Source organism: Alligator mississippiensis, chromosome 1 (assembly GCF_030867095.1).
Source record: "Alligator mississippiensis isolate rAllMis1 chromosome 1, rAllMis1, whole genome shotgun sequence".
NCBI lineage: Eukaryota > Metazoa > Chordata > Crocodylia > Alligatoridae > Alligator > Alligator mississippiensis.
In genome coordinates, this window is record NC_081824.1 from 256,791,534 (window position 1) to 256,818,020 (window position 26,487).

At 43.9% G+C, this 26,487-nt stretch overlaps 1 protein-coding gene across 2 annotated transcripts in view; it reads right to left on the reverse strand.

Annotated features, from left to right (window-relative positions):
* CD96 (CD96 molecule) overlaps positions 1 to 12,919 on the reverse strand; it is a 49,751-nt gene extending 36,832 nt beyond the window's left edge. The window contains exons 1-2 of one of the 2 annotated variants that reach the window (XM_059720532.1): positions 12,435 to 12,919; positions 5,825 to 6,256 (exon numbers count right to left, since the gene is read on the reverse strand). In XM_059720532.1, the coding sequence (XP_059576515.1) occupies positions 5,825 to 6,256; positions 12,435 to 12,600 (598 nt within the window). In that variant the 5' untranslated portion in view covers positions 12,601 to 12,919. The remainder of the gene's footprint in view (positions 1 to 5,824; positions 6,257 to 12,434) is intronic. The other variant, XM_019476027.2, reaches the window with a different exon arrangement.
* Positions 12,920 to 26,487: the final 13,568 nt, after the last annotated feature.

Here is a 26,487-nt window from a genome sequence, read left to right on the forward strand (position 1 = left end):
ATATTCATTGCTTAATGTTCCTAATCCTATACACATGTACTTGCTAACTGAAAACTACTGGCCCAATTCCACATCTGGAGCACATCTGTTACTAGTAACTGTCTGCATGGAGAACTTGCAGACATCTTCTGATCAAGACATACTCCAAGAGGAGAGAAAAGAGAAAAGGGGAAAAAGTGAAGTTACTGCCAATTTGTCTACCTTTAGTCATTTTAATCTGAGGATTGAAAGGGGCTTTATAAACATCAGAGAAGCCTCTTTGTTCCTCATGGAAGTTAAGTTTAAACTTGGACTTGTAGACATTAACGTGGAGATGAATTTAGTGACTTGATGAAGGCCACATAGTGAGTTGGTAGAACAACTAAGATTAGATCAGTTTCTGGTTTCAGCCTTGACTCTCCCTCTTTCATGCAGGAGCCAAGTTCAGGAAACAGTTTAATTCAATTTAATTAGATGCCTCAACGAAACTTATACTGATTAGTGCAACTATCCGACTCTCCTCTCCCATACCCAACAACAGCATTACATTTTACTGAATTAATAACTAAAGGCCTATTCACTCAGCAACTTCTTCAGTATTAGTCACTGCACCTGGCTTAATAACAAGATTTAAATGCTATCCTTAACAAGGCAGAGGGATTATACATTCAGCTAAGCATAGACTAAGGCATAACAGCCAAAACAAGCTTTTGCAATGATGTTTTTCCATGTGGGTTACCCATACAGAGATTGGTTACCCAGGCAGGTTTTATTCATTCTTTCATTGTGCTTGGACCCAAGTCCCAAGAGATGATGCACAACAGGAGAATGGAGTCAATTTAGATGACCTCTATTTGCTCCATATAAGCAGGTTCAGCAGGCCACAGTAATTTATTGCTCTAATATTCTGGTACACCGATACATTGGTCTGATATCGGATTGGCACCGATATAAAGAAAATTGACTGTACCAGAAATTGACCTGATGTGGCTGATAAATGCCTGTGCATGTGCACAACCACAGTGCAGCACGTAGGTAGCTAGGAGTAGAGCCTAGCAGCTTGGAGAGCTGCGTGCAACTGGTAAGCCTGTTGTGGTGGAGGGAAGTGGCATGGTGGGGAGCAGATCAAGGCCTGCAGTGGGGGAGAAGTGGGGCTGGGCACTGCCCAGCCAGGGCAGGGTGGGATGGAGCCACAGCTGATCTGGGGGGTGTGAGGAGGCAGGGTCAGCTCTTGCTGCTGTGTACACCCCAGAAGGGCATGGGGAGGGGGGGCATGTGCCCCCATATCTGCATGGGGTGTGGATGGGGTGGACTGCCGCTCTGGGCTGAGGCCAGGGCTGCCATGGGCGCTTCCCAGCATGGAGGCGGGTTGGGCCGGGGCTGCGCTCGGGGCTGGCAGTGGCACTGGTGCTGGGGGGGCTATGGTGAATTTTGGGATGGTTGCAGCCCCTCCCCCCCCCCCCATCACCACTGCTGCCTACCCCGAACGCAGCCTGGCCCAGCTCCCACACTGGGAAGAGCCCAGTGCAGCCCTGGCCCCAGCTGTCAGCTGCAGCCTGCCCCACCCTGTGCAAATCTGGGGGCACATACCCCCCGTGCTCTCCTGGGGTACGCACAGCGGTGGGCAATATACCCCTCCCTGTGCCCCCCAGACAAGCTGTGGCTCCACCCAGCACCCCATCCCACCCTGGCTGGGTAGCACCTGCCCCAGCCTCAGCCCCACTCCTCCCTCACCACAGGAGCCTTGATCTGCCCCTGATGCCCCTTCCCTCCCCTTCCACCACAACAGACTTACCAGCTGGACACTGCTCTTCAAGCTGCACGGCTGTGTATCAGAAATCAGATCAGTATTGATAGTGCTCAACTGAAGCAACACAAATGCAATGCTATCTGACAAGGGGGAGCTTGTCAGATTCCCCAAGGATAACTCTGCTTCTTACCCAGGGGATGTCTCATCTCAGGAGTTTATTGGTTCTGTTGCTGCTCTCTTGCATGGCCTTAAATATCCCATAAATGTTATGACTAAATGTAGTGTTTGTTCTTAGTTCACCATAATAAGGAAAGTCACTGTTTTCAAGAGTGCACCCATTTCCTCATGCCCTTGTCATCTCCAGCTGACTAATGCTTTGTAATCTACTTTGAGTACCCTTGAAGGCCACTTGGCAAATTTTAGTTGGTACCAAATGCAGCCTCCTGCCTCTCCTGATTGGAACCCCTTGAACTTGCCTCCTCCAGTTCATCTCTCAGAACCCATATCTAGCTCACAAGTCATAGTGCAAGACTAAAGGCTTTTAGTCATGTGCTTATCTGTCACAGCTCATTGGATATGTGGCCTTTGTGGTAATGCCTTTTAGTCCTCTAGATAACAATGCCAACCCTTATCACCAAGATGAAGTGGGACTTTTTTGGGAAGCAGTCTTTTTACAAACACTCTAAAAAATGAAATCCTCAGAATAATCTGGTCCTCAGGAAGCTCCAGAGAAAGCTATTGTTTGAGGGAGAGTCAGGGAACTAGCTAAACACAACATTACAGAAGGACCCTTATCTATTAATGCAGAAGGAATAAGGAACAGCAGTTGGAACCAGAACCTCTAACTACTCAACTAGAGAGTAGTCAGAACCACTGCTTGTTAGCTAAATAGAACCACTTGGGATGAACTGAACAATACATCATTCATCCTGCCACAGGCAAAAGGCAGGAAGTTTTAAACATGGTCAGAAGGCAAAACAGGAAAAAGTGGTTAAAACAAAGTCAATGCAGGAGTTTATTGTGCAAACTGCCTCTCTGCATTCATGCCATTATGTCAATCCCTCTATCTTTTCTATCCATTGACTCATTTCCCCAATAACTGTTATGGCTAGAGTCCTTGATGTTTGATCTTCCCATGCTGTCTCCCTGATGATTTACAGGGGAGTTGCAAAAATCGACTAGTTCATTTCATCTGGATTCATTTTACTTTGATGCAGCTGAATGTGCTATTTGTTAATTACTAATGCCTTCCTTCCTCTCACTTCTGGATTTGTGTCAATGTACTTTGCTTTCTTTTGATTTCAAATGTTTTATTTCATAAGATCTGGCTACCGTAGCATAAAGGTCTGCAAGAAGCATGTCTCAGTTCTTTCTGATAGTTGTTATCAGTACATCATAGTCAGGGATAGATCCAGGATTTTACAAAGTGGGGTGCAGGAGCAATGACCAATGTTACAAGGGTAGCTACCCCTCCACTTCTAGCCTCCTCACACCAGCTCCCTCCCCGCCGGATGGGTAGACTGCACAGAGAAGCAGTAAATCCCAAAGTAAGTAAGATATTCCTTCTCTCCTTTTCTCTTCCTGCTCAGAGGCACATCCTCTCCCTTTCTCTCTCCATCTCTTCCCCTCCCATCCCTCCTTCCCTACCTGCTACTGCTGCCAGTGTTCCCCTGCCTGCTCCCCCTGAGTGTTCAGCACCAGTTTGGGAGCAGGAGCAGAGAAGGAGAACTCATCTGCACACCCCTTCCCCTATTGTCCTGGGCTGAGCAAGTCCACACACAGCCCAGCTGGAGAGGGCAGGAGCTTTCCCTTGCCTCCAGGACAGTGGGGATGTTGGCAGCAGCAAGTGTTGAATGAGGGAGTGGGAAGGAAGGAGATAATGCCTCAGAAGGCAAGGGAAGGGAGGGGGTGAGAAATTCATACCTTTTTGGGGACCCCAGCTGCTGCTCCTGCCATGTAGTCAGGAAGGGGTAAGGGGGCAGCCACAACATTGCATCCTCTCTGGATCTGCCCCATCATAGTCCTCCAGCTTGGGCACATCTACATGTTGCCCTATAGTGACATAGTGATCACGTGTGTCTACATGTGATCACCAGCTACATTACCATAGTGGCACGCTCCCTGGCTATAGTATGCCACTACAGAGACATAACTGGGATTATGCAGAGCATGCATAGTGCCCCATACTGCACTGTGTTTTAGTACTTCCAAAAGTAAGTACTAAAATATGGTGCTGTAGTAATGTCGCCATGTGGCGACATTAGACACACCCTTTGTGCAATTACTGCAAAGAACCAGACTGAAGCTATTTAGCAGGATAGAGATGGCTCTTATAGACTAGCTGAATCAGCAATGCATCAACTTTCATGAGCAAGAGTTCATTTCATCAGATGCTATATAGCTATACACAGTGACAGAATAGAGGTGAGGTGTGCTGAATAGAGGAAATATATGCCATATAGCATCTGATGAAGTGAAGTCTTGCTCATGAATGCTTATAAATCTTTGATTCAGTTAGTTTATAAAGTGCATTTCTATCCTGCCTTCTGCCTGATTTCATATGAACATGGTTGGTAAACTCTCTGTTTATGCAAGAGTAATGTTGGGCCAGCATCAGATGTCCAAAATACCAGGAGAGGAGAAAAAAAAAAAAGCTTCATTATTCTAAGAACAGAGGAAAGACAATCCATGCAAAGAGAATAGTCTGATTCTTATCTGACACACTGCCTTCCCTACCCGTAGCTAGTGTTTTTCAGAACATAAAACTGCAATAACTACGGCAGGGAAGTGCAGTTTGATTCAACAAAGATGTAAGCATGGAAAGCTTGGCCAAACTCCTGTGGCTGCGTTCCCCCCCCCCCCCAGTGTCTGGTAGGTTTGTTTCTGCTGTCCTTGAATGCAGGTAAATTTCAGTCATTTACCAACACCACTTCTGCCACAAATTTCTCTTCACTTGTTCATTTCATTTACTTTTGCTATTAACCGAACAGCAAGAGAGTTCCCCATAAAGGAAACTATTTGGACCCTGTGAGGAATTCTTTTGGGAGAGAAGTTAAATTGGAACCTCTTTCCTCACTAAAAATCTACCATCAAGCATACTTCCAATAAAGGAGTGGGTTCTTGTTTTAACAGGTGTAATAGGTACAAGTCAAATAATAGTCCAGGATAATTAACAAAGTCACATTACACATATGAAATCTTAGGGACTCAGTGAGTTTTGGCTTGTTCATGCTGATATATTTGTTTTTGGATAGCAAGATACATTCTTCTGTCTAGAAGCAGACCATATCCTAGAGCCACTGAAATCAATTGGTAATCTGTGTTTGGAATCAGTATTTTACCCTGAATGCCAAGTTTCTCCCATTCTTCTTTCCTGAACTTGAGCTATGTTCCTTAAATCTTGCAGAAGAGCTGAACCAAGTTGCTTAAACACCACTGAAGTGGTTCTGGACAGACACCAGGTAGAACTCTGATCCTGTACAACTCTGAACTGAAACTTGCCAAGCCTAGCCACATTTATTTTTTAGTTCATTTGAAGTCAGAAGTGTGAGACTTCATCAAACCACAACTAGCCTCTTTGCAAGTCAAGCTTACATCAACTCAGACCAGTTCAAGAGTCTAGCCCTTCTGATACTCAGTCCTAGTACTAGTAATTTCAACACACACAGACGCAATATTTGTGAGATGGATCCCTTCAGTTCTCTAGGAAGCTGCATGGTCTGGCCACTCCAGAGTTACCTTTCCAGCCCCATCTATTTTCCTCTATCAGGCACACCTTATCCATCCTCTCTGTCACTCATTTAATTTTTAGCTCCTCCCCATTTTTACTAACCATCAACCTAATACATGAAAGTACACCATTTTGATCATAAAAAACCCAATAAAAATAAATACAGTGCCTTAAGTACATGCAAGTCACATTAGGGCAGAGGACAACAGCTGAAACAAGCTGTCTAGTCAGCTCCATACAAGTGCGCATCTTAAGTCTCAAAACAAATGACTGACTAACAAGAAACCTCCACATTCTTGTCAGGGTATCCCTCCCCACCACCCCATGTTAATTAAAACCAAAATATAAATTTTAATATTGCTTACCTTCTGCTTTTACTATGAGGTTAATTTCTGCAGTCTTCAACCCAGCTGGGAAGGTAGTAAAGCTGCACTCATACAGCCCACTGAGTGAAAGACTAACATTGTGAAAATGCAGAATCCACTGGTTGCATTCCAAGGAGTTTGTTGGAGGTCTGTGGGAACTGGAAGTCTTGTTATCATTTTCCCAACAGTAGTAAGGATTCTTATTGAAAACTACTGTGTAACTGTAAGTAGCCAAAGGTAATGGTAAGTACTGAATTCCATACAGAGGGTGATGAACAGCTATTGTTCTGTGTTGTCCATCTTCAATCTTTGACCATTGTGTCTGTGTTATGTGGATCCCAGATTCTTTCAGGATGGTGCACATAAGGGTCACGTTGCTACCAGGGACAGCATGAACTGCTTCCTTCTTGATAATGGTGCTTTCAGATAGGCCTTAATAACAGACAAACAAACAGTGATTGTCAAGGCAAGCTATGCTCATGGACATAACTCTTCTAGTCTTTGAAACTATTTGGTGTAACCACCAACAAATTCCAAACATATGATAGACTGAGGCCTAAAACCACATCAGTGGATAGTACACTTAGAAGGCTTAGCAGCTAGCAGAAACAGGTCACTGCATTGGTACAAATACCAGGAGACGAACCAGAGGAGCAAGTACACTTCAAGCAGGATCACAAGTTCGCCAAAGGCAGGGATTTGAGGAATCCCTGCATAAATGCAAATCTTTCAAATGACAATATTTTCTCACATGACATACCCTCAACTGTAATACATACCTACATACACTGTTTCTGAAAGGCATCATGAAAAAGTCCTATCTTAGGCAGGTAACTGAGTAGCAGCAGATAGGGAAAAGGGAGAAGGGGGATTCCTCTGAAACTTTCCTGACAGTATCTGGCTTTGCACGATGGTACAGTTGGAAGGGGTAGTAGTTCCTGAAGCCAGCCTGCTCGCCTCCATGAACAGGCAAACAGACTCAGCCTACAGCCACATGGCAATCCAAGGCAGAGAAACTCACTCACAGTGTAGGGCTGCAGGCTGCTCTGCTTACTGCCTTGTTTAAGGGATCTGGGGGAGGCAAGCAGCAGTAGCCGCAGATCAGATCCAAACACCAACCTTGAGAACTTCCCTGTCTCCCAGCATAGGGATATCTGGGTCCAGCTGTGGACTGAGCTTGTGCACCTGTGTGATCAGGCACACTGAATGTAGGGACATGCACCATGCCAGGTCTGGGGCCATGTACCAGTCCCAACCTAAAATGCTGAGTCCAGGGCTACATACCATGTGCAACTCAGTGCTCAGCTCCAGATTCTGTCCTAGGTCTGACCTCATGTATCAGCTCCAGGACTGTGTACTAAGTCCAGGACCGGCTGCTGGCTCTGGAGCCAGTTGCTGGGTCTGACCCAGCATGGGGAGCCAGCACACAGTTCTAGACTCAATACACCAGATCCAACCTGGCACATGGCTCTTAAGCCAGCATGCAAGGTCAGATTCTGTGCATCAGGTCCAAAGCTGTGTGCTAGGCTGGACTTGGTGCACTGGATCCAGCTGTGCACCAACCTCACACCAACCCAGTCCAGTATACAGATGGGAGAGAGGGCCTGGAAATATGGCCAGTGTGGTAGGGGGAGGGAATGGAAACAGTATTAACTCCTATGGTTCCCAGACCCATTGTAATTAATACCAAACTAAAAAGATCTCACCATGCTCTAGAGGCAGACTTAAATACAGGCGTTTCTATGGCTATTCACATACATCAGCTCTCACATTCTTGGGGAGCCTACACAATGCACATAACTTCCTGCCTCCCAGAGATGTGCGTTTACCACTAGTTCAGAAATATCTTGTCTGATCTAATTAAGACCAAGAGAACAGCTGCAGCCTTTCAGGCATACTAATCCAATATCCTAATAATACTGTACTTCATTTGTTTCCCCCAGTAGTTTGACTAACCAGGTGTCTGGAAGAGCCTGACTCCTGTGCTTCAAAACACGTCTGTGTTGTGGGTGATGGCAAACAACTCAAGTCAAATGTTAATTCCAAACTATTGCTGCTCTCCAGCAATTTAGGCTCGAAAATCATCACCATATTGTGCAATCCTGACCCTGTTATAACTTATAAGAAATACATCTTACATCAAATACCACAGTGCATATGACAAGGTTAAACACAGCTTGATGATATCTTTGTGTAGAGACTACACATGACATATCGGTAAAACAAATGGGACAATTCATGTAGGACATGCAATGAGCCCTTAGGTTCATGGCAGGTACATGCAAGTAACTAAAATATTTAAATACTTAACAATTACTCTGTGTCTTGGCAAAAACAGAAGGTATGACTCCCATCTATCAAAATCCCATTTTGCTTGTTTCAGTTACCTCTGCAGTTTTAGCTGTGGGGGCGGGAGGCGGAAATAATCTTTCCATTAGTGAGTAGCTTCAGTGCTTGATTACTTGAGCTTTACTTTATTTTTAGAACAAGCAGCCCCACATGCATGGTTTATCATTCAGTTTTTCAGGCAGCATTTTAGGTTGGGACTGCTACATGGCCCCAGACCTTGAGATTTTTGGCAGGTCATATGAAAACACAGAATAAATTGTACGAATGAAAAGGTTTCCTCAATTAGAAGCTTCATTTTTAGGGTCCATTGCCTCCATTGAATTTCAAGCTCACAGATAGTGTAAAGTATGCCTGCCTTTACTGTGCATGGTCTTCATCCCCAGGTGAAATTCACTTAACCAAACAACTAGTCTTAACACCGAATACCATACATTGCATTGTCCTTTTGTCCATCAGGAAAGTGTGTACTGGCATACATGGCTTTTGAATAATGGAATATAAGACTCATTCAACATTTTAACTTCTTCCTGCCTCTAGTCACCACCTTCAGTTCTTAAACTGTCCCCAGATCCCTAGAAAGTTACAATTACTTTTGCCTCCCATTCTCTCCAGTTTACTCCAATTAAATTCTTTATTTTGAGTTTTCTAAGAAATATTGCACTTTGTTTTTAAGTTAGCTAGAACCATATGGTACTGTGCTCCAAAAGCCTGAGCCATAAAAAACCAACATGTGATTTAGCACGTACCTTAAGTTATTTGTGCAGAATTAAGAGTGCAGTAGAAACTGTGTGAACAGATATGAATCATAGAAAATTAGGGTTGGAAGGGAACTCAGGAGGTCATCTAGTCCAACCCTCTGCTCAAAGCAGGACCCTCCCCAATCAAAGTCCCAGCCAAGACTTTGTCTACCCAGGTCTTAAAAATCTGCATGGATGGAGAGTCCACAACCTCTCTGGGTAAGTTGTTCCAGTGTTTTACTGCCTTCCTAGTGGGAAATCTTTTCCTAACATCTTCCCTTGCTGCAACTTGAGACCATTGTTCCTGGTTCTGTCATCTGCCACCACTGAGAACAGTCTAGCTCCATCCTCTTTCGAACCTTCCTTCAGGTAGTTGAAGGCTGCTATCAAATACCCCCTTAGTCTTTTTTCTCCAGACTAAATAAACCCAGTTCCTCTCCTCATAAGTCACATGTCCCAGCCCTCTAACCATTTTCTCTCTCCAATTTGTCCACATCTTTCCTATAGCGAGGGTCCCAAAACTGAACACAGTAGTCCAGATATGGCCTCACCAGTGCCAAATAGAGAAGAATCACTTCCCTCAACCTGCTGACAATGCTCCTACTAATGCAGCCCCATGTGCTGTTAGCCTTCTTCACAACAAGGGCACACTGTTGGCTCATATTCCGCTTACTGTCCACTATAATCCTCTGGTCCTTTTATGCAGAGCTGCTGCCCAGTCAGTCAGTCCCCAGCCTGTAGCGGTGCATGGGATGGTTCCATCCAAAATGCAGGACTTTGACTTGTCCTTATTGAACCACACGAGGTTTAGTCCAATCCTCCTATTTGTTGAGGTCTCTATGAATCTTAGCCCTACCCTCTACTGTATCTACTACTCCCACCAGCTTGGTGTCATCTGCAAACTTGGTCAAATCCGAACGGTCTCAAAGCTTACTCATGTGCACAGATGAGCTCTATCTGAAGTCTATGGACTGATGAGAGGCAAAGTGCTGCTTGACCTGCTACTGGCAATGGGTTGATTTAATCAGCAGCCTAACAATCGAAGGGAAGCTGGGAGATATCAACTGTGAGCTGATCACCTTCACCATCTGCCGTAAAGCAGGCAAGTCAGTCAGCAATGCAGAAGTCCTCGACTTCAGGAAAGCTGACTTTGGCAAGCTCAGAAGGCTTGTCGGTGAGGCCCCAAGGGACCATGACCTGAAGGGGAGAGGAGTTCGGGATGAGTGGCTGCTCCTTAAGGGAGCGATCCTGGAAGCACAAACAATGTCTATCCCGTCTCAGAGGAAAGGCAGCAAAAGGGCACAGCAGCCCCCTTGGCTCTGCAGGGAACTAATGGACCTCCTGCATCACTGAGGTGAGGCTGACTGGTCTGTAATTACTTGGATCTTCCTTCTTCCACTTCTTAAAGATGGGCACTATATTTGTCCTTTTCCAATTGTCCAACACCTCTTCTAATCAACATGATTTTTCAAAGATGATGGCCAGAGGCCCTGTATTCACATAAGTCAACTCCCTCAGTGCCCTTGGGTGCATCCCATCTGGCCCCAAGAACTTGTACACATCTAGGTTTGTAAATAGTTCCTAATCTGTTCTTTTGCTGCTGTTGAGTATTTCAGCCTTTTCTGTATCCTCTGTCACTAAGTAGCTTCCCCCATTTAGTAAAGGACCCACACATTCCCTGGTCCACCTCTTGTTGCTGACATCCTGTAGAAACCCTTCTTATTACAAAATGCAGGCCCTGAAGACCTTACAAGCCAAGGCCCCAAGGAACTATAGAAAATAATTTGTAGAATGAGGGTCTTGACCAGCAACGTGCATATATAAATAAGTAAGTAATAAAAGCATTGATCACCAGGATTTCATTATTTTATCACATGCATCTTTTGCAGTAAACAAACAGGGAGGTGGAGAAACTATGATCTGCAGGCTTGCTTGGGTGGTGTGAGAGAAGGATTATTTTTTAAATGATTTTTAATGAACCTAGGACCCTACTCTAGCAATGTTTTCCTTGCTTTCACTGAAAGTTTCTTACTGAATACAAAGTAGAAAGTGATCAAGGACCTCAGGGTCTGTCCAACAGGCAGGCCCAAGACCTCTACTTGGCAAGGCATGTGTAGTATTCATGCAGCTGCTGCACTCGACTTGGACCCAGATAAAAAAAAATCTGAGAGGAACTATTTTTAATAGCACATGTAAAGTCTAAAAGTCAAGTAGGAATTTGGAATCTTCAGGTTAGCATTCCCACGCTTAATTAATACCAGAGCACTGTGCCCCTTTTATCTAATGTGAGCTACAGCTCTGTTGTAAATTGTCACCAATATCTTGCAAATTATTTCTCTTTCAGTTTCACGTTGACTTGGGTTTTATTTTTCTTTTTTAAATTCAAGTACCTTAGGTTAGGCCCCCAAACCCATATTTAGTCTTTGTTCCTGCCTGAGTTTTTATCCATAAAAAGCACCTGGTAGAACAGACAACTCAGGCACTTTACTTAAAGCACTTCGATTTGCAAAGGAGCTGAACACTAGTAGCCCTACTGAACTGAAACAAGGAAGCTGCCTGCAGAAAGAATAGCACAATTTTGTCCTAATCTGTGTTTGTTGAGCTCTGGTATATACAAAGCCTTTTGTATGTAGAAGGAGTTTTCATTAGTCATCTTATTTGGCTTTTTTAACATTTAGGAGATTTTATATTTTATGGATAAAAATGAAGATCTTTTCCAAATTTGATCATGATCAGTTTGCCTTCCCCAAAATACTCCATTTTAAACACAATCTTTGATAAAATTCAGCTACATCTCACAGCATCCATTTATGTTCACAGGACTGTATTTAATTCTGTACTGAAAACAGAAACCTCAGCATTCAGATCTGCAGCCGACAGCATACCGCCAAACTGAAGCACTCTTAAATTAGGTTCTAAAAACTTCAGATCCAGCTTTATTTGCAGTAAATGTAATTGTTTGAGGAAGCTCCATGATACACACATGACTCTTCTTTTCTTCTTTCTTCACATCTTATTCTGACACTGAAAATGCTTTATCTAGTAATAACCTTGTCCTTTTAATAGGACAACAACCTTTAAAAATATATGCAATGATAGGGGGACCTAATATTTTCAGGAGTTTCAATCAGCAAATACCATGACTCTGTAGTCTGTGGTCTGATAAGTCTTGCGTATCTGAGTATGTGAGAGGTGGGGTATCACTCTTAATTCAGAGTGAAGTACTCATTCTTCAAATACATTTTTCCCCCAAAGTGAGCAAGAGGTCATTGCAACAAGAAACCACAAAAAGAGCTAACTTAAAAAAAACCTTTAGATGTTAGTGAAGACAATTGCTAAAAACTCAAGTTGCAGATGTGTGAAAGCTGCCCCCTCCCCTACACATGCACAAACATATCTTTAGTAGTACAATCCTTGCATTAAACAACAAGTTTACACCATTTACACAAATGAGTTAAAGAAAACCATTCTACGAGAACAGTTTTTGGTCTATAGTTTAAACAAAGTTAATTTAGAACACTTACCAACTGTCTCATGTGCATGGACAAACAAGAAAAATGCCAAGAAAGACCATCTCTTCCCCATCATCATTCTGTGTTGTTTCATTTCCATGTCTGTCTCAGCAGTTTGAACAAGTTCTCTATAAAAGGAAACCAAAAAAACAGTCTGCTCTGCAAACAGGCATAACATCAGCTTATAGTGACTTCAAAAGACATAGATCTTGACAGGAAACTGAGGTTTCATGGTGAGACTGGTAAAACGAGTGTATCTTATATTGTCTTAAGCACCTGAAGTGTCTTAGCTAATGGGCTCTTTAAAAACAGTCTAAACATCTATACACTGAAAAAAGCAGCTGAAGATTAAAGCCAACTTCCCTGTTCAGTACATACAAAACTCAGAAAACAGTAAATGCTGTCTTTCCTGAATATCACCTAAAATGTGTAACAGGTTTGTACGAGTGGATGAGGCATCCATGTAATAAGGATGCCTTTGTTGTTTGTGCACTGTATTCCTAAAGTTTTTGAAAACCTAGTTAACAAGGAGATTGACTGCTGCTCAGAGCTGCCATGGCTCATCTGGCTAGGATAGCAAATTTCACAGCTAATGACCACTTGTGAACAATTATACTATTAACAACAAGATACTAACCTAGTTCATATTCAATGTAGACCATAACAAACCATGTTCAAAAGTTCATGTAGAAATAATGTCTATAATGCCAAGCAACACTGGTAGTCATAAGACTAATCTACTAAATGTAATTGAAATCAATGAGACTACCCCACTTAGTAAAAGTTATTAATTAATTAGTGCTTACAGGATAAGACCTGTAGGAAACACTCTGGGGCAGGGACTCAGTGTATTTGCTTTAAAAAGCAACACATTTATCTATGACTCTACATAAAATTAATACTTCAGTGTCATTACTCATGAACTGAGTTACCTAGCAATTTTTCATTTTTTCCCCTTCATATGTGTCTGCAGAATAATTTGATACATGAATGTGCCATCAATCTTGCTAAAACTAGTAACATGGGGTATGTTTAACATTTTGTGTTGTGGCACAAAATTTTTATTTTGAATGACAAACACAGGCTGGGTTTAGCATTCACAGTCCTGTGAAGCTGGGGTAAACATTTGCTATAAATTCTGTGACATGATTTATTCCAGGTCAAAAGAGTTAGTTATTTCCCCCAAGTTTTTCCTGCAGTACTTGTAAATCAACAAACTAGGTGAGATGGTATAGTGAGAAGGTGGGTGCTCCTGATACTTTAAGGAAAGGCAGGATGCAGATGAGGAAGAAGTCAATCAAGGGAGGCTTGCAGGATATAAACCCAGAGCATGAGCTAAGTAGGTGGTCTGATGTGAAGGTCAAGGAAAGAAGAGCATTTGAGCAGAAGGGTTCTGGCAAGGGTTCTGATTAACACCTGAACTGGGATAAGCAAGACTGGTGGTTTAGAAATTTGAGAGTAGGGGTGGTTGAGGTCTCAATTGGCTTAGGAGCCAGACAGTAAGAAGAGCCAGCAGGGTCAGGGACCCATAGCCTGCAAGGGGCAAGAGCCAGGGTTGGGGATCTGTAGCCTGTAAGGGGTAAGAATAAGCAGGGCCAGAGGGCCCATAGCATAAGAGGGGCAGAGTCTGTTGGAAAGGAGAGAGGCCTAAGCCCAAGAGGGGTAGAGACTGGCAGAGGCCCAGGTCCAGGAGGGGCTCGGATGTTTAAGGGCACTAGGACTGGAGGTCTCAATAGTAGCAGAGACTGTTCCAAGTTTAGGGGCCTGTATTGATTGCAGTTGACACTGGGGCTGAAGGCCCATGTATATGAGATTTACTGGATTGGACAATGGGGTTCAATACTCAATGATTAGAAACATCTGCAAGGCTTGGGTATCTCTAGAAGGGGAGGTAAGGAGGCCATATAATTGGCCTTTAAGGTGATGAGTAGTAACACTTGTGTTGATGAACATGAGATCTCACTTGGGGAGTCCTGGGACAGCCTACCTTTTTCTGAAATGAATTGCATCAATCCATGGAAGGAAAGTTACAAGTTGAAGCAGAGATTGCCCAAAGAAAGTAAAGAGGACAAAGCTGGAAGGGGCTCCAGGGGTATCACGGCTATCCCTGGGGCTGGACCCTGTAATAGATGGTTTATATATTCTTTCCAATTTCTGAAAGCTTCCTCAACATCCCTGTGTCTTACTGTTTCCCTCCCCAATTCAAACCTTCAGCTCTGCTCACTGAATTATTTTTGTAACTTTTATTTTCAGTTGAGAACACCTTATCTACCCAACAAAAGCTTCCACTGTTAGTCTACCTCTTCAAAATGGCACAAGTTACTAGTAAAGAAGTACTTGCATTTTTACATCCTTTGTGCATCACCAGTTAGACTAGGTTGGAAATTTCTTCTGTAAATCTACATTGGTGATGATGGAAGCTAACCCCTTGGCTCATGTGTTGGTACCTGGCATTGCAGCCTAATTCATTTGACATCTGCCATTACCCCAGAGTGGCATGTGCCAATACAGACTTCTTGTGGGGAGAGGGGGTTGGTTTGACTGAATGCAGAAGATTGGGTCTTGCATTTCACTCTTGAAGGTGGGAGGAAGAGAGATGCAACAGAGTGGTCGGGCCCTTTAAGTGGGGCAGACCACCCTGGGGTAGGAGCCCAATTGTGATTCTTTAGCATTTAAAGGCCCAAGGGGAGACAGCAGGGAGCTCAAGCTAGGGAAGAAGCAGTTTGGAAGTGTTGTGTAAGTGCAGCATCAACAGAGGAGTCCACCAACAGCTATTAAGTATTGCTAGACCTGAAGGCCACGTGCAGACAAAATGAGGCATGTGTGCATGACACTTTAAAGCAGGCTAAATGCTTTTGCACTGCTTTAATGGTGTCGGTGTTTGCACACCTCGGCAATGTATTGCACACTAATTCCAGCTGCTGTAGGAAATTTGGTGGCGTAAAGAGCCTTAAATTACTTGGGGTTTCCTGCCCCTACAGCAGTGGAGCAAAGCACTGGGCTCCATGCAGCTCCACAGCTCTGCAGGCAGCCTGGCAGCAGCCCAGGGAAGCAAGCTCTGCCTAAGAAAAGCGGGGAGCCTGATCTTCTGCCCCTGCCCCCCCCCCCCCGAGCCTGCCTGAGCTGCGTGGGGATCCGGTGCTTCTCTCCACAGCTGTGGTGCCCCCGGGACTTGACTTTACAGTTACGGCTGCCAGGCTCTGGAATGGGCTCCCAAGTGAGGTGGTGCTCTCTCCTACCTCGGGGGTCTTCAAGAGGAGGCTGGACAGATATTTGGCTGGGATGATATGATCCCAGCATGCATTCCTGCCCAGAGGAGGGGGTCAGACCTGATGATCTGTTTAGGTCCCTTCCAACCCTAAGTACTATGATACCATGACTATAATAGCTGGGTGCCTGCATGCGGGTGCCACTTGTGGGGTGGCTGCTGCTGCTGCGGAGAGAAGCACCAGCCCCCCCCTCCCGCAGTCCAGGAACTGCTTCACCTGCCAGCAGCTCGCCCTCTCTGCCGAAGAACAAGGTAAGTCAGCAGGGTGCATGCGCAACACAGGGGTTTAATCAGCCTTAAATTGAAGCGGTGTTTTTTAAAACCCACCATTTCAATTTAGGGCCCCCGTTTTGTCTACACACGCCTTTAGGTTCTACTTTAGATTTGGGATGTTGTCAGACATTACAATTCGCATGCACTAAATGCGATGTGGCATTAAAATTAGAATGTGCTGTGAGCAGTTGCATATGAAGGGTTAATACTTTCTGATGTGAACAGTTCTGGCTTGCAGCCATAAGGCTGGAGAGCCTGGGTGTGCCTAGGAACTGCCAACTTTGCCTTTTGGTTGCTCAGCTTCCCCAGCAGCTGCTACCCAGGTCACCATCGGTCTGGCTGCCTGGCTCCCCAGCAATCTGGGGCAGTAGAATCTGGGAGGATAGATTATCCACACGTGGGGTGGGGAAGTGGGGGTTGGGATGGTGCATCCTGGGATGCTGGAGGATTGCAAGTTGCTCATTTTGGCCCTGTGGAGCAGACTGATGATATTGCAACATGAGCTGCCTAACATCAGCTGAAGATATTCCTTGCCCACAGAGGGGTAACTCTGAGAAACTCAGAACCCACTTATCTCATCTTTTCCTGCCTTAATGCATGGGCACTCCCATTTTAGGAGCATATAACATGTGGGAAGGTTATGGTGTTTTTTACCCATGCTCCAGGGGTGGGAGGCACTTTAATTAGAGACCTTGAATGAGCTTGAGTTAAAGCACCCCCACCGCCAGTTTAAAGTGCAGGGACACTGATACACAAGACATGGAGGTTGCTGGAGTGTGCTAACTGGTACGCTCCAGCAGACTCAATTAATCGAGTCTACTTTGATGTATTGTAATTACAATGCATCAGAGCAGTCTCCCCACATGTCTACAGGCACCCTTAATGTCTAACAACCCTCCTGGCTTCCTCAGGATGCAATGCCCATATCAGGCTTCACTAGTTGGTCACTGTATTCTTAGGGAGAGATTCAAATTTGTTCATATAGTTTCATGACTGTCCTAAAACCTTCCCCTCCACTGGAGTTTGCCTCCAGGTTTTGAAAGAATACTACTTTAAAGCACAAAAACAACTCCACAAGGACCATCAATAATAATAATAATAATAATAATAAAAGAAAACCTGCCACTATATGAAATCAAGGACCCTGAGATTTATAACACTTGTCCTGATCCAGCAGCCAAACTCTTATACCCGAAGTGCTTCTTTGTAGTAACATTAAAAAAAAAAAAAAAAAAGCCTCATCATATCCTGTAATCCTGTCAGTTGTCACAAGATAAGGAAGGCTATGATAGCAAATTAAATAGGATGTGGCTTCAGAGGTGATGTCTTAGTAGGTGGCACATCAGTGGTGGCACTTATAAGCTTTCTAGCTCCACTGGTACAAAAACCTGAATGTTTTTATCAACATGTTGCTGACAGCTGCTTAGAACAGCTCTGGACGACCTAACAGAGAAACATCCCACAAGTCAACAAATATTACTGCCAGCCACATGTCAAATAGATGTAAAGACAGATATCAAGGGAAAAATCCCTGTATAAACAAGCGAAGAGTTACTTGTTTGCACCTAGATCCCATAAGGGTATAAGAAATGGTATTGAGCTTTCCTTTGGATAAACCACCAAGTGAACATTTTAGTAGCTGCTCATCACTCAAGATCTTACCACACTGTTTGTAGGAAGCAGGGATTTTACCCTTTGTTCCAGGCCTAATTTCTAGCTCAGGTAGTGGCTTTGTCTCTCTGACTTCCTCTTGCAGTTTCACCAGAACGACTTCAGTTTGTGGTTCTGCTGTATAGTGCTACGGTGTTTTTGAGCAGCGACCTTATTTGCCACCAGAAGAGCCATATCGCTTATTTCAATAGGGGTTGGGCTGTGTCCTTTGCATTTCACTTTGCTGTGGCTGTGAAGCACTGAGGCCCTTTATGTGAAGAGCACATCCTACAGACAAAGGATTAGGGACTTGCACAGCATTCTCAGAAGTCTCTCCTGCGGCGTCTGTGTTCATCAGATCTTTCCTGACTTTAGCAGATCCGCTATAATTGACAGACAGTAGATGGCGCTGACAACCCAGTGCATTCCTGGTCCAACACTTGAAATTCATGTCATCCACTTTATAACATTAAATTTACCCACTTTTTGGGGGGTGGCTGTAGGGGATCTCTAATTATTTTCTTAAGGTCCATTCACCACAAGAGCAAGCATTCTGAATGACAAAAATGACTTTTTCCATAGAAGCCATGCCAGTCTTTTCTATTATGCTGCCTGGTCACAAAAACCTCAATTGCAATACAATTCTTCTACCTCAATTACAGTAAGCTGAATCTGAGGAGAAAGCAGAGCTGCAGTCAGTCCCACAGAAAAAGAAATCTTGAACTCTGGAGACAAATTCAATTATTCACAAAGAGAACCTTTTCAGAAATACTGGTGTGTGAGCTATTCCTACTAGAGGTAAGGAATGATTACCCTTGCAGACTAGTGTCCTCTAAACATTGCTTAAAGAAAGCCCTGCTCCCCAATGAAAAGGGAGCTCAGGCTTTGAAGCAGGAATTTCATTAAAAAGCAAACTAACCTTTTAGCTTTGTTCGATGCTTTGCACAAATGTTCCTATTTTTTCATCAGGTCTTGTTTTTGAACTTCTTTAAAAATAATACTAATAAGTGCTCTTATCAGGGAACTTTCCCACAGAATAAGGTGCTGGGTTACTGATTAAAGTTTTCTTCAGGTTGGAGGGTTGACATTTCTAGGGAATAGGACACTGGCACAGATGTCAGGAGACCTGGATTCAGTCTCCATCTCTGCAGCTGTCTCATCTTCCAAACTCCACCCTGACAAGCGTCTTCACCTTGGCTTCCTTTCCTAACCCTAGCACATCTTGCCCATTGACAGAGCATTATTTCTTACACCTCTCTCTCACGCTGTGTGCACACACATGGAGGCATAAGCGTGTTCTAGTTTCTGTTAAGCATTGCCTGAATGCAAATAAAGTAAAAAATTCCTTTCATCAAAAAATTCTCTAACTGAACAATGCTTGAAAAGAAACTGTATTAACTCAGCATTTTTTTCACCTCTCAGCATGGATCATGAAGACAGACTGACAGAAAACCACTTTTCTACTAAAATGAAAGAAAACTCCTTCATAAACATTTTGTTTGGCTTCCAGGTTTGGGGGCCAAATTTAACCTGGTACAGTCCCTTTAATTAAGCCTCTTTCCCATCTTGATGCAACCAGTAAATTATGTTGTGTCTCCTCCTTTCCCCATTCTGTAAGTTGGTAAATTGGTACAGGCATATCTTTGTCCACCTGAGATCACAAACCAAGAATAACTTAGGAATCCTGACTCTGGATCCTGTGCCCTAAGAGAAACATCCTCAGTCACCATTTGTGTTCTACCAGTACTCCAGATTAGAAAATAGTCACAAAAAAAGCTTCCTGTAATGAACTTGTTCATGTTGAAATCTTGGGCTTACACTTCATGTCATGTCTGAAATTCATAATATAAAATCTATTAGGGAAATTTCAGGTATTCTAACGTTAAAACAAAGTCAGCAATGGCCAGAGACAATAAATGAGAACAGGCTTTCTTCTCCCACAATCACATTTACATCATCTTTGTCTTCCCTGCCTGAGCTGTCATAAGGCTCTGAACCCTGTATGACAAAGCAAAATATTCTGGAAAAATAAATTCTGAAAAGGAAACCAACCATGTACCAACAAAGAAGACTGTTCCATGAGTTAACCAGACATTTCCAAGAAATTAGAGACTGCAAAGAGCCATTATTTTAATTTAAGAAAACTGCCTGTTTTCTGTTTCTGCTTCAGTTTCAGGAGAGGAATTGTATTTCTTCCCCTCTGCATACCACCCAATTTCTTTACCTGACAAACTACAATGGCGACCCCACCAGAACAAAACCCTAACCACAGCTCTGTAACCCCTAGCAGCTGAAACTTGAACTTTAGCCCCAACATAAGCCCTAGCCAAGGTGTGGGGCCCATTAGCTAAAGAAAATCAGAACATGGTTAGTCTTTCCATTGCCCTCATGCTGTGACCCAAAGCAGCTGAAACCTAGTGCTTGCCCCAATCTAACCTACCCCATCACCCCAAACAAACAGACTCTTGAGACTCCAAACAACCACAGCCCTAATCTTAGCCTGGGGTCCCCTACAAATCTCACCCTTAAATCCAGTTTAGCAACCTTGGCTGATAAAACGCTAATCCTAACCATTACCTTAGCTAGAGCCTATCACCCCCAGCTCAAAATCCAGAATGCATAATCCTACCAGCCACAGCTCTGTGAACGCTCAGATTGAAACCCTAACTCCACCCGAACCCTAGCCAGAGCAGTAATCCTTGCCAGGGGGCCTCAAGCAGAACCTGGTCAGAGAGAGTCACACCTAATCCAAACCCAGACCATCCCATCAGTTCAACCCTTAACAATAGTTCTGCTACGGTTGCTGACTGCTGGCAGTGGACAAGTTAACTCTAGCTCTAACCCTAACCCTAGCTGGGAGGGGTCTGTTACCCTCAACCAGCAGCACAGCACAAAGAGCCCTGCTTATCACAATTCTCAAGGCTAAGATAGCCTAGAAACCCCATCTTAAACTTCACCCTAAGACCCTAGCAGCTGAACCCTAACCTTAATTCTAGCCTGATCATTGCATCCACCATGGCACCTATCACTCCAAACAAACACAGCATTCCCAGACACAGCTGGTAGTGCCTTATATGCTACACCCTGTTATCTGTAGCAGCTGAAAAGGGCTAGCCACTTGCAGTGTCAGTGAATATAGCCATGTTAGAGTATACCACCTACAGAAGGTAATATTGGATATTTTCCATCACGTTTTGCTTTGCAAAATGATGCAGCACCCTTGGCTAAAACCTTGGAGATTTCAGTCAGGTTTCTGTCAGGTGGCAGTTGAGGGATGCAGCTTCCATGAAGAGTAGCCCAGAGGCAGAAATGGAACTAAGTGAGACTGCCTGCTTTGATTCAGTTTGAAGGACACATGCAGCACATGGGGCTTTTCCTTTAGCTAAGCCTAGAAAAGAGAATAACTTGAGACAGGACAATAGAGATGGTTCTGAAATAAAAAAAATAGGTTTCTATCCCAAGCTGCACACCATTTTTCCTCCTCATAATAAGTGTCCAAAGTTAACAAAGTTAACTCTTCCTTCTTGCCATACTTTAATGTGTTCACATATACACAAGCCCTTAGCAGAAACTAAACAGAGCGCATTCAGAATACACTAAAGTATAAAGGATCAAAATGTAGTACAATTAATTCCAGCCTGGCTAATTTTGAGACAGACCATATTTTTGTTTTACGTACAAACAATCATTGGCACAGTGCAGCCCTGATACCCTACTGAAGCCTCTAGGTGATATGAAGCAGCTTGCAACAATAATTTAAAACCAGGTAACAGTATTCTGGGAACCACACCTTGGCGTTCCTTGATTAGGGTGCATTTACAACATTTACCATTAATGCATTTGTATGCATAAGGCAGACAAGGTTCTTTGGGTAAATCCAATACCATTTCATTGGACCAACTAAAATAGGTAGAAAAATTCTTCTTTGCAAGCTTTCTGGTAAAAACACCCTTTTTCGGGCTGAGGAAGCATCTGCAGTTGTTTTGAGCTCTTCCTGGATGGGATAGAATAGAAGCCAGAGGCCAGCATGCAAGAATGCCAGTCAGTGAAAATACAAATTGAGGCAGTCAGTGGGTAAGAAACAGGTGGGGAAGGGGTGGGGTAGGAATGTAGACCCGGTGATAAGATGTAGCTGGTAATTAGTAAAGAGGTTACCTGGGTTATCAGAAGTTAGGCAGTTTATAATGTGCCATAAATCCAATGTCTGTATTTAGTCCATGATTTTTTTTGTACCCAGTGGATTGATGAAGTGAAGTTCAAAGTTTTCATCTATGAAAAGTCTTTTGCAAATTCCCTTTGAGGATTAGAACTGAGAGATTGGAGAGAGAGTGGTTGCTTTGTGAGAAATGTGCACGCACAGGTAGCTGGGTATTTTTGTCTTTAATAGATTTTCAGTGTGCATTCATTCTGGTACTTATTTGTTCGGTTTCTCTTACATATTTTCCATCGGGGCACTTAGTGCACTGGATGCGGTATTACATTTCTGGAGGTGCAGGTGTAAGATCCAGGAATGGTGATGGTTTTGTTGTGGGGTGTAGTAATTGTGGGGGTGGTGGAGATGTGTTGGCAAGTTCTACATTTCTTGTCATGGCATGGTCTGGATCCATTCAGTGTGTTCTGGGCCATAGGAAGTTTGCTTCTGGTGAGGAGGTTGGCGAGGTTCAGTGCTTATTTAAAAGCTAGAATGGGTGGTTCTGGGAAGATCTCTCTAAGAATTGGGTCTTCTTTTAATATGGGTTGCAATTGTTTGAGAATTTTCTGTACAGGTTCCAGGTTTGCATAACTCTTTCTTTCCATATAAATATATCATTTTCTGCACTGTTGGTACTGCAGAAGCAATCACAGGAAAAAAAAAATGAGCTATCTTCTTTTCTGTCTCAGCTATCATTAACTAAATTGCTCACTGTATTCTGATTCCACAATTGTTAAGCCATTGGTAGTGGGGAAGTTTAAAGCAAAAAGGCAGATCATAAACTGTTTTCCAAATCTTGGTTTGAGCTTAAAGTCCTGGAAATCAGTCTGAGGCTAGGAGAGAACATTTTAACTTCAGTCAGAACTAAGTTAACAGACAATCAAATGAATGAACAAGGAACATTTCAGAGATTTTTACACTGTTTTCAGATCACAAACAGAATTTAACACTTACTACTACAGTATATGGATCCTGATGATCCATCATGCTGCTGTATAATGAAGCATGCAAATGTTAACTTTCCTACACAGTTAAGCCCAGCATAAGTAGCCCAGCAGCCAGTTTAAATGTTATGTTAAAAAGGTATATATAACACATAACATTCCTTCAGAAAGGCAGAGTAGCCAAACAAATGGAGGACTGAAAACTAAGCCAGCTTGTGGTGGATGAGAAAACTCATGTTTTTTCTTCAAGGTTGTCATCTAGCACCCAAGAATCCAAAATTAAATTGACTTAAACTAAATATTAAATTTTAGCTTTGATAGTTCTAAAGAATAACTTCAAATATTCACAAAATGAAATGATTCTCTGGCTATGTCTAGACAGGCTGAAAAAAGGGGGAAAAACACGGAGTAAGTCATGTATTGCATTTCTTCTTTTCAGTAAGGAAACACTGTACACCAATGCTGGCTTGTCAAATGATCATAATTGATCACTATCCTGCTGTTCAAAGCACATAGAAATGAGAGGTTACCATACAATGAGAATCTCCTGAATGAGTGGCATCTGGCTGGGAGATTGGCTTATGAGCAATGCTTGGGGCAGAATAATTTTTTCTTTTAGTTTAACCCTGTGTCCTAGATTCTGTTCCCATCTATGCCATAATTATCACCTACTTGGGGGTGGGCTAACTCTAGGGCAGTGGTTCCCAAACTCTGACAAATTACACACCACCAATTTAAAGTGATACAACCTTAAGTACCACTAGGGGTGTGGGAGGGTGTGGGTGTGTATGTATGGTACGGTGTGTGGGGGAATTGCAAGGGGGGGTGTGGCTGTGTGTGTGGGGGGAGCATAGGGTATGTTGGCAGGTTGTGTATATGTGGGGTGTTGTGGGCCAGGGCATGGATGGTTGGGGTTTGTGGGGTATGAGGGAGGGTGGGGGGGTTGTGGGGGCCCCCTGCATTCCCCCTATGATGCTCAGGGCACTCAGGGCTCCCAGTGGGGTGTGGCTCCAGCCTGTGCTGCACATCACAGTGAGAGGCATATCTTCCATCGGGCAGTCTGTATCACTGGCACTCCCCGCACTCACCAGGCATGGGACGGAAGCCCCGCATGCTAGGGAGCCAGAAGCCTTCCCCACCAGGGATGCATGGCACCGGAGGGAAGCCTCAGACACCTTCTCTTGGGAGGTGGGAAGGCAGCCAGCTCCAGCACACAGGGCTTCCCTCCTGTACCCGGCAGGTGAGAAAGCTGCGTATATGTGCGGGGAAAGCTGGCGATACAGACAGCCTGGCAGAGGCTGCTCCCCTTGCTGTGATGTGCAGCTCAGGCTGGAGCTGTGCCCTGCCGGGAGGCTAGGCTGGGCACGAGTGCCCTGAGCACCCCCGCCTGTTGCTGCTGTATACCACTGACTGGTTTTCTGCATATCACTGGTGGTACACATACCACAGATTTGGAACCACTGCTCTAGGGACCTACTGACACACAGGGCACACAATTGTGCTTCCATTTTCCCCCCTGCAGATAGGGAGTTTTGACTGAATTCCTTACATTAGCTTGACAATATCATTATATTCACAAAGTATTTGAGATGTTCTGCGATGTTAAAATTTAATGTTTGTAATCATTTGTAGAGGAAGATAAATCAATAGAGAGGAAGATAAACAGGCTCAGAGGATGATAGGAACTCATCCAATGTCACAATTTGTCCAGTGAGGGTCTGGGCATTTCCAGATTTCTGCTCCCAGACTGATATCCTGCTTGTTTAGACAAGCGAGGTTTGTTATTTTCTGAATGCTGAAGACTGTCTGCCCTTTGAGAAATCAGTGATTCAGGAAATTAATTTCAATCCCTTTACTGTTATTGTGCTATAAAGAGGCTTCTTCTCAGGCCTTCCTTAAAACCAGCAAGCTGGGAATGGAACTATGGGTAACAAATAAAAATATCTTCAATGGAAGTTTGCATTTTAACTGTCAGTAAGGAAACATCTCTTATTACTGACCTGTAATAAGATGAGGTGCTGTAAATCAGATTCTCTTCACAGTGTCACGCATCTGGCTGGATGAGGAACATGGCTCTGGTTTATGAATCAGTCCCAATCAAGACTGGCCCCAGATCCAGCATACTGCTGGACTGCATACAGCATGAACTGGCATCAGGCCCCTCAACATGCAGCCTGCACAAAACAGGCTCCATGCACCACGTATGGCATGCAGGGCCAGGGCCAGGCTTTGTTGCATGCAGCTCACCAGTCCAAGATCACAGACAGCACTGCAGGCCAAATGATAGGACTGCTGGTCTATGGGCCATATCTTTGTCACCTCTGGTCTAGCAGAATTTTTCCTTCCCCATCACCATAAAATCATAGAAACATAGAACCGGAAGGGACCTGTAAGATCATTAAGTCTGGTTCCCTGCCATTGGCAGGAAGTTATTGGGCTCAGATGAGCACAACAAGGTGCCTGTCCAGCCTCATCTTGAAGACCTCCAAAGAGGGCGACTGCACCACCTCTGCTGGGAGTGTGTTCTAGATTCTGGTGGACCCTTACAGCCAAAAAGTTTTTCCTTATGTCCAACCTGAATTTACCCTCTATTAGTTTATGCCCATTGGCCCTTGTCCTCTCTTGAGATGCCCTCCTGAAGAGCTGCTCTCCTAGTTCTTGATTCACTCCTGTGATGTACTTGTAGGCAGCTATCAGGTCACCTCTCATCCTTCTCTTTTCATTGTATAGTTGTGGTGAGGATTATTCCTACCCAGGTGAAGGACCTTGTACTTCTCCCTGTTAAACCTCATCTGATTTCATTCCACCCATAAATCCAGTCTGTCAAGGTCATCCTGGATCTTTTCCCTATCCTGTGGTGTGCCATTTCCCCACAGCTTAGTATTGTCTGCAAATTTAATCATTGAGCTTTCCACCTCCTCATCCAAGTTGTTAATGAATATATTGAATAGAATGGGTCCAAGCACCAATCCCTGGGGGACACCACTGGAGACGGCCTTCCAGGATGAGGCCATCCCATCTATTACTGCTCTCTGGGAGCGGCCTCTAAGCCAGTTGTCTACCCACCTCGCTGTAGACTGGTCCAGCCCAGTACACTCCAGTTTGTTAGAGAGAATCCCATGGGAGACAGAGTCAAAGGCTTTACTGAAGTCTAAGTAGATCATGTCAACCTCGTGTCCCATGTCAGGTTGTTAGTGATCTGGTCGTAGAAGGACGCAAGGTTTGTCATGTATGACCTCACCTCAACAAAGTCATGCTGATTGCCTTTTGGCACCCCTTCCATTACCAGCTTGTAATTGATGGCCTCTTTAACCAACTTTTCAAAGATTTTACCCAGGACTGAGGTCAGACTGACTGATCTGTAGGTTGCAGGGTCATCCCTTTCTTAAGGGTGATGGTCATGCCCTTATCACATGCAACAGAAGTGGTAAGACTCATGCAAGGTAAGACAGCAGCAAATATAAATCATTATTTCCCTCTAAAAAATGGGACAATCACACACGGGGTGTTCCTAAAAGAGATGGTCCAGCATAGAAAAAAGCTTTTTAGGGAGAAAAAGTACTGAAGATTTACAAGAGTAAGTAGTTTAACCCCCCTGCCCAAAATAGATTTGTGTGCATGACAGCAGGATCAGCATCATTTTAGGCTAACTTCACTAATTTATATGAACATACCAGAGCTGCATTTGGTCTGTCATATTTAGTTTGGAAAGGCTAGATTGTGCCTATTTAAGATTCT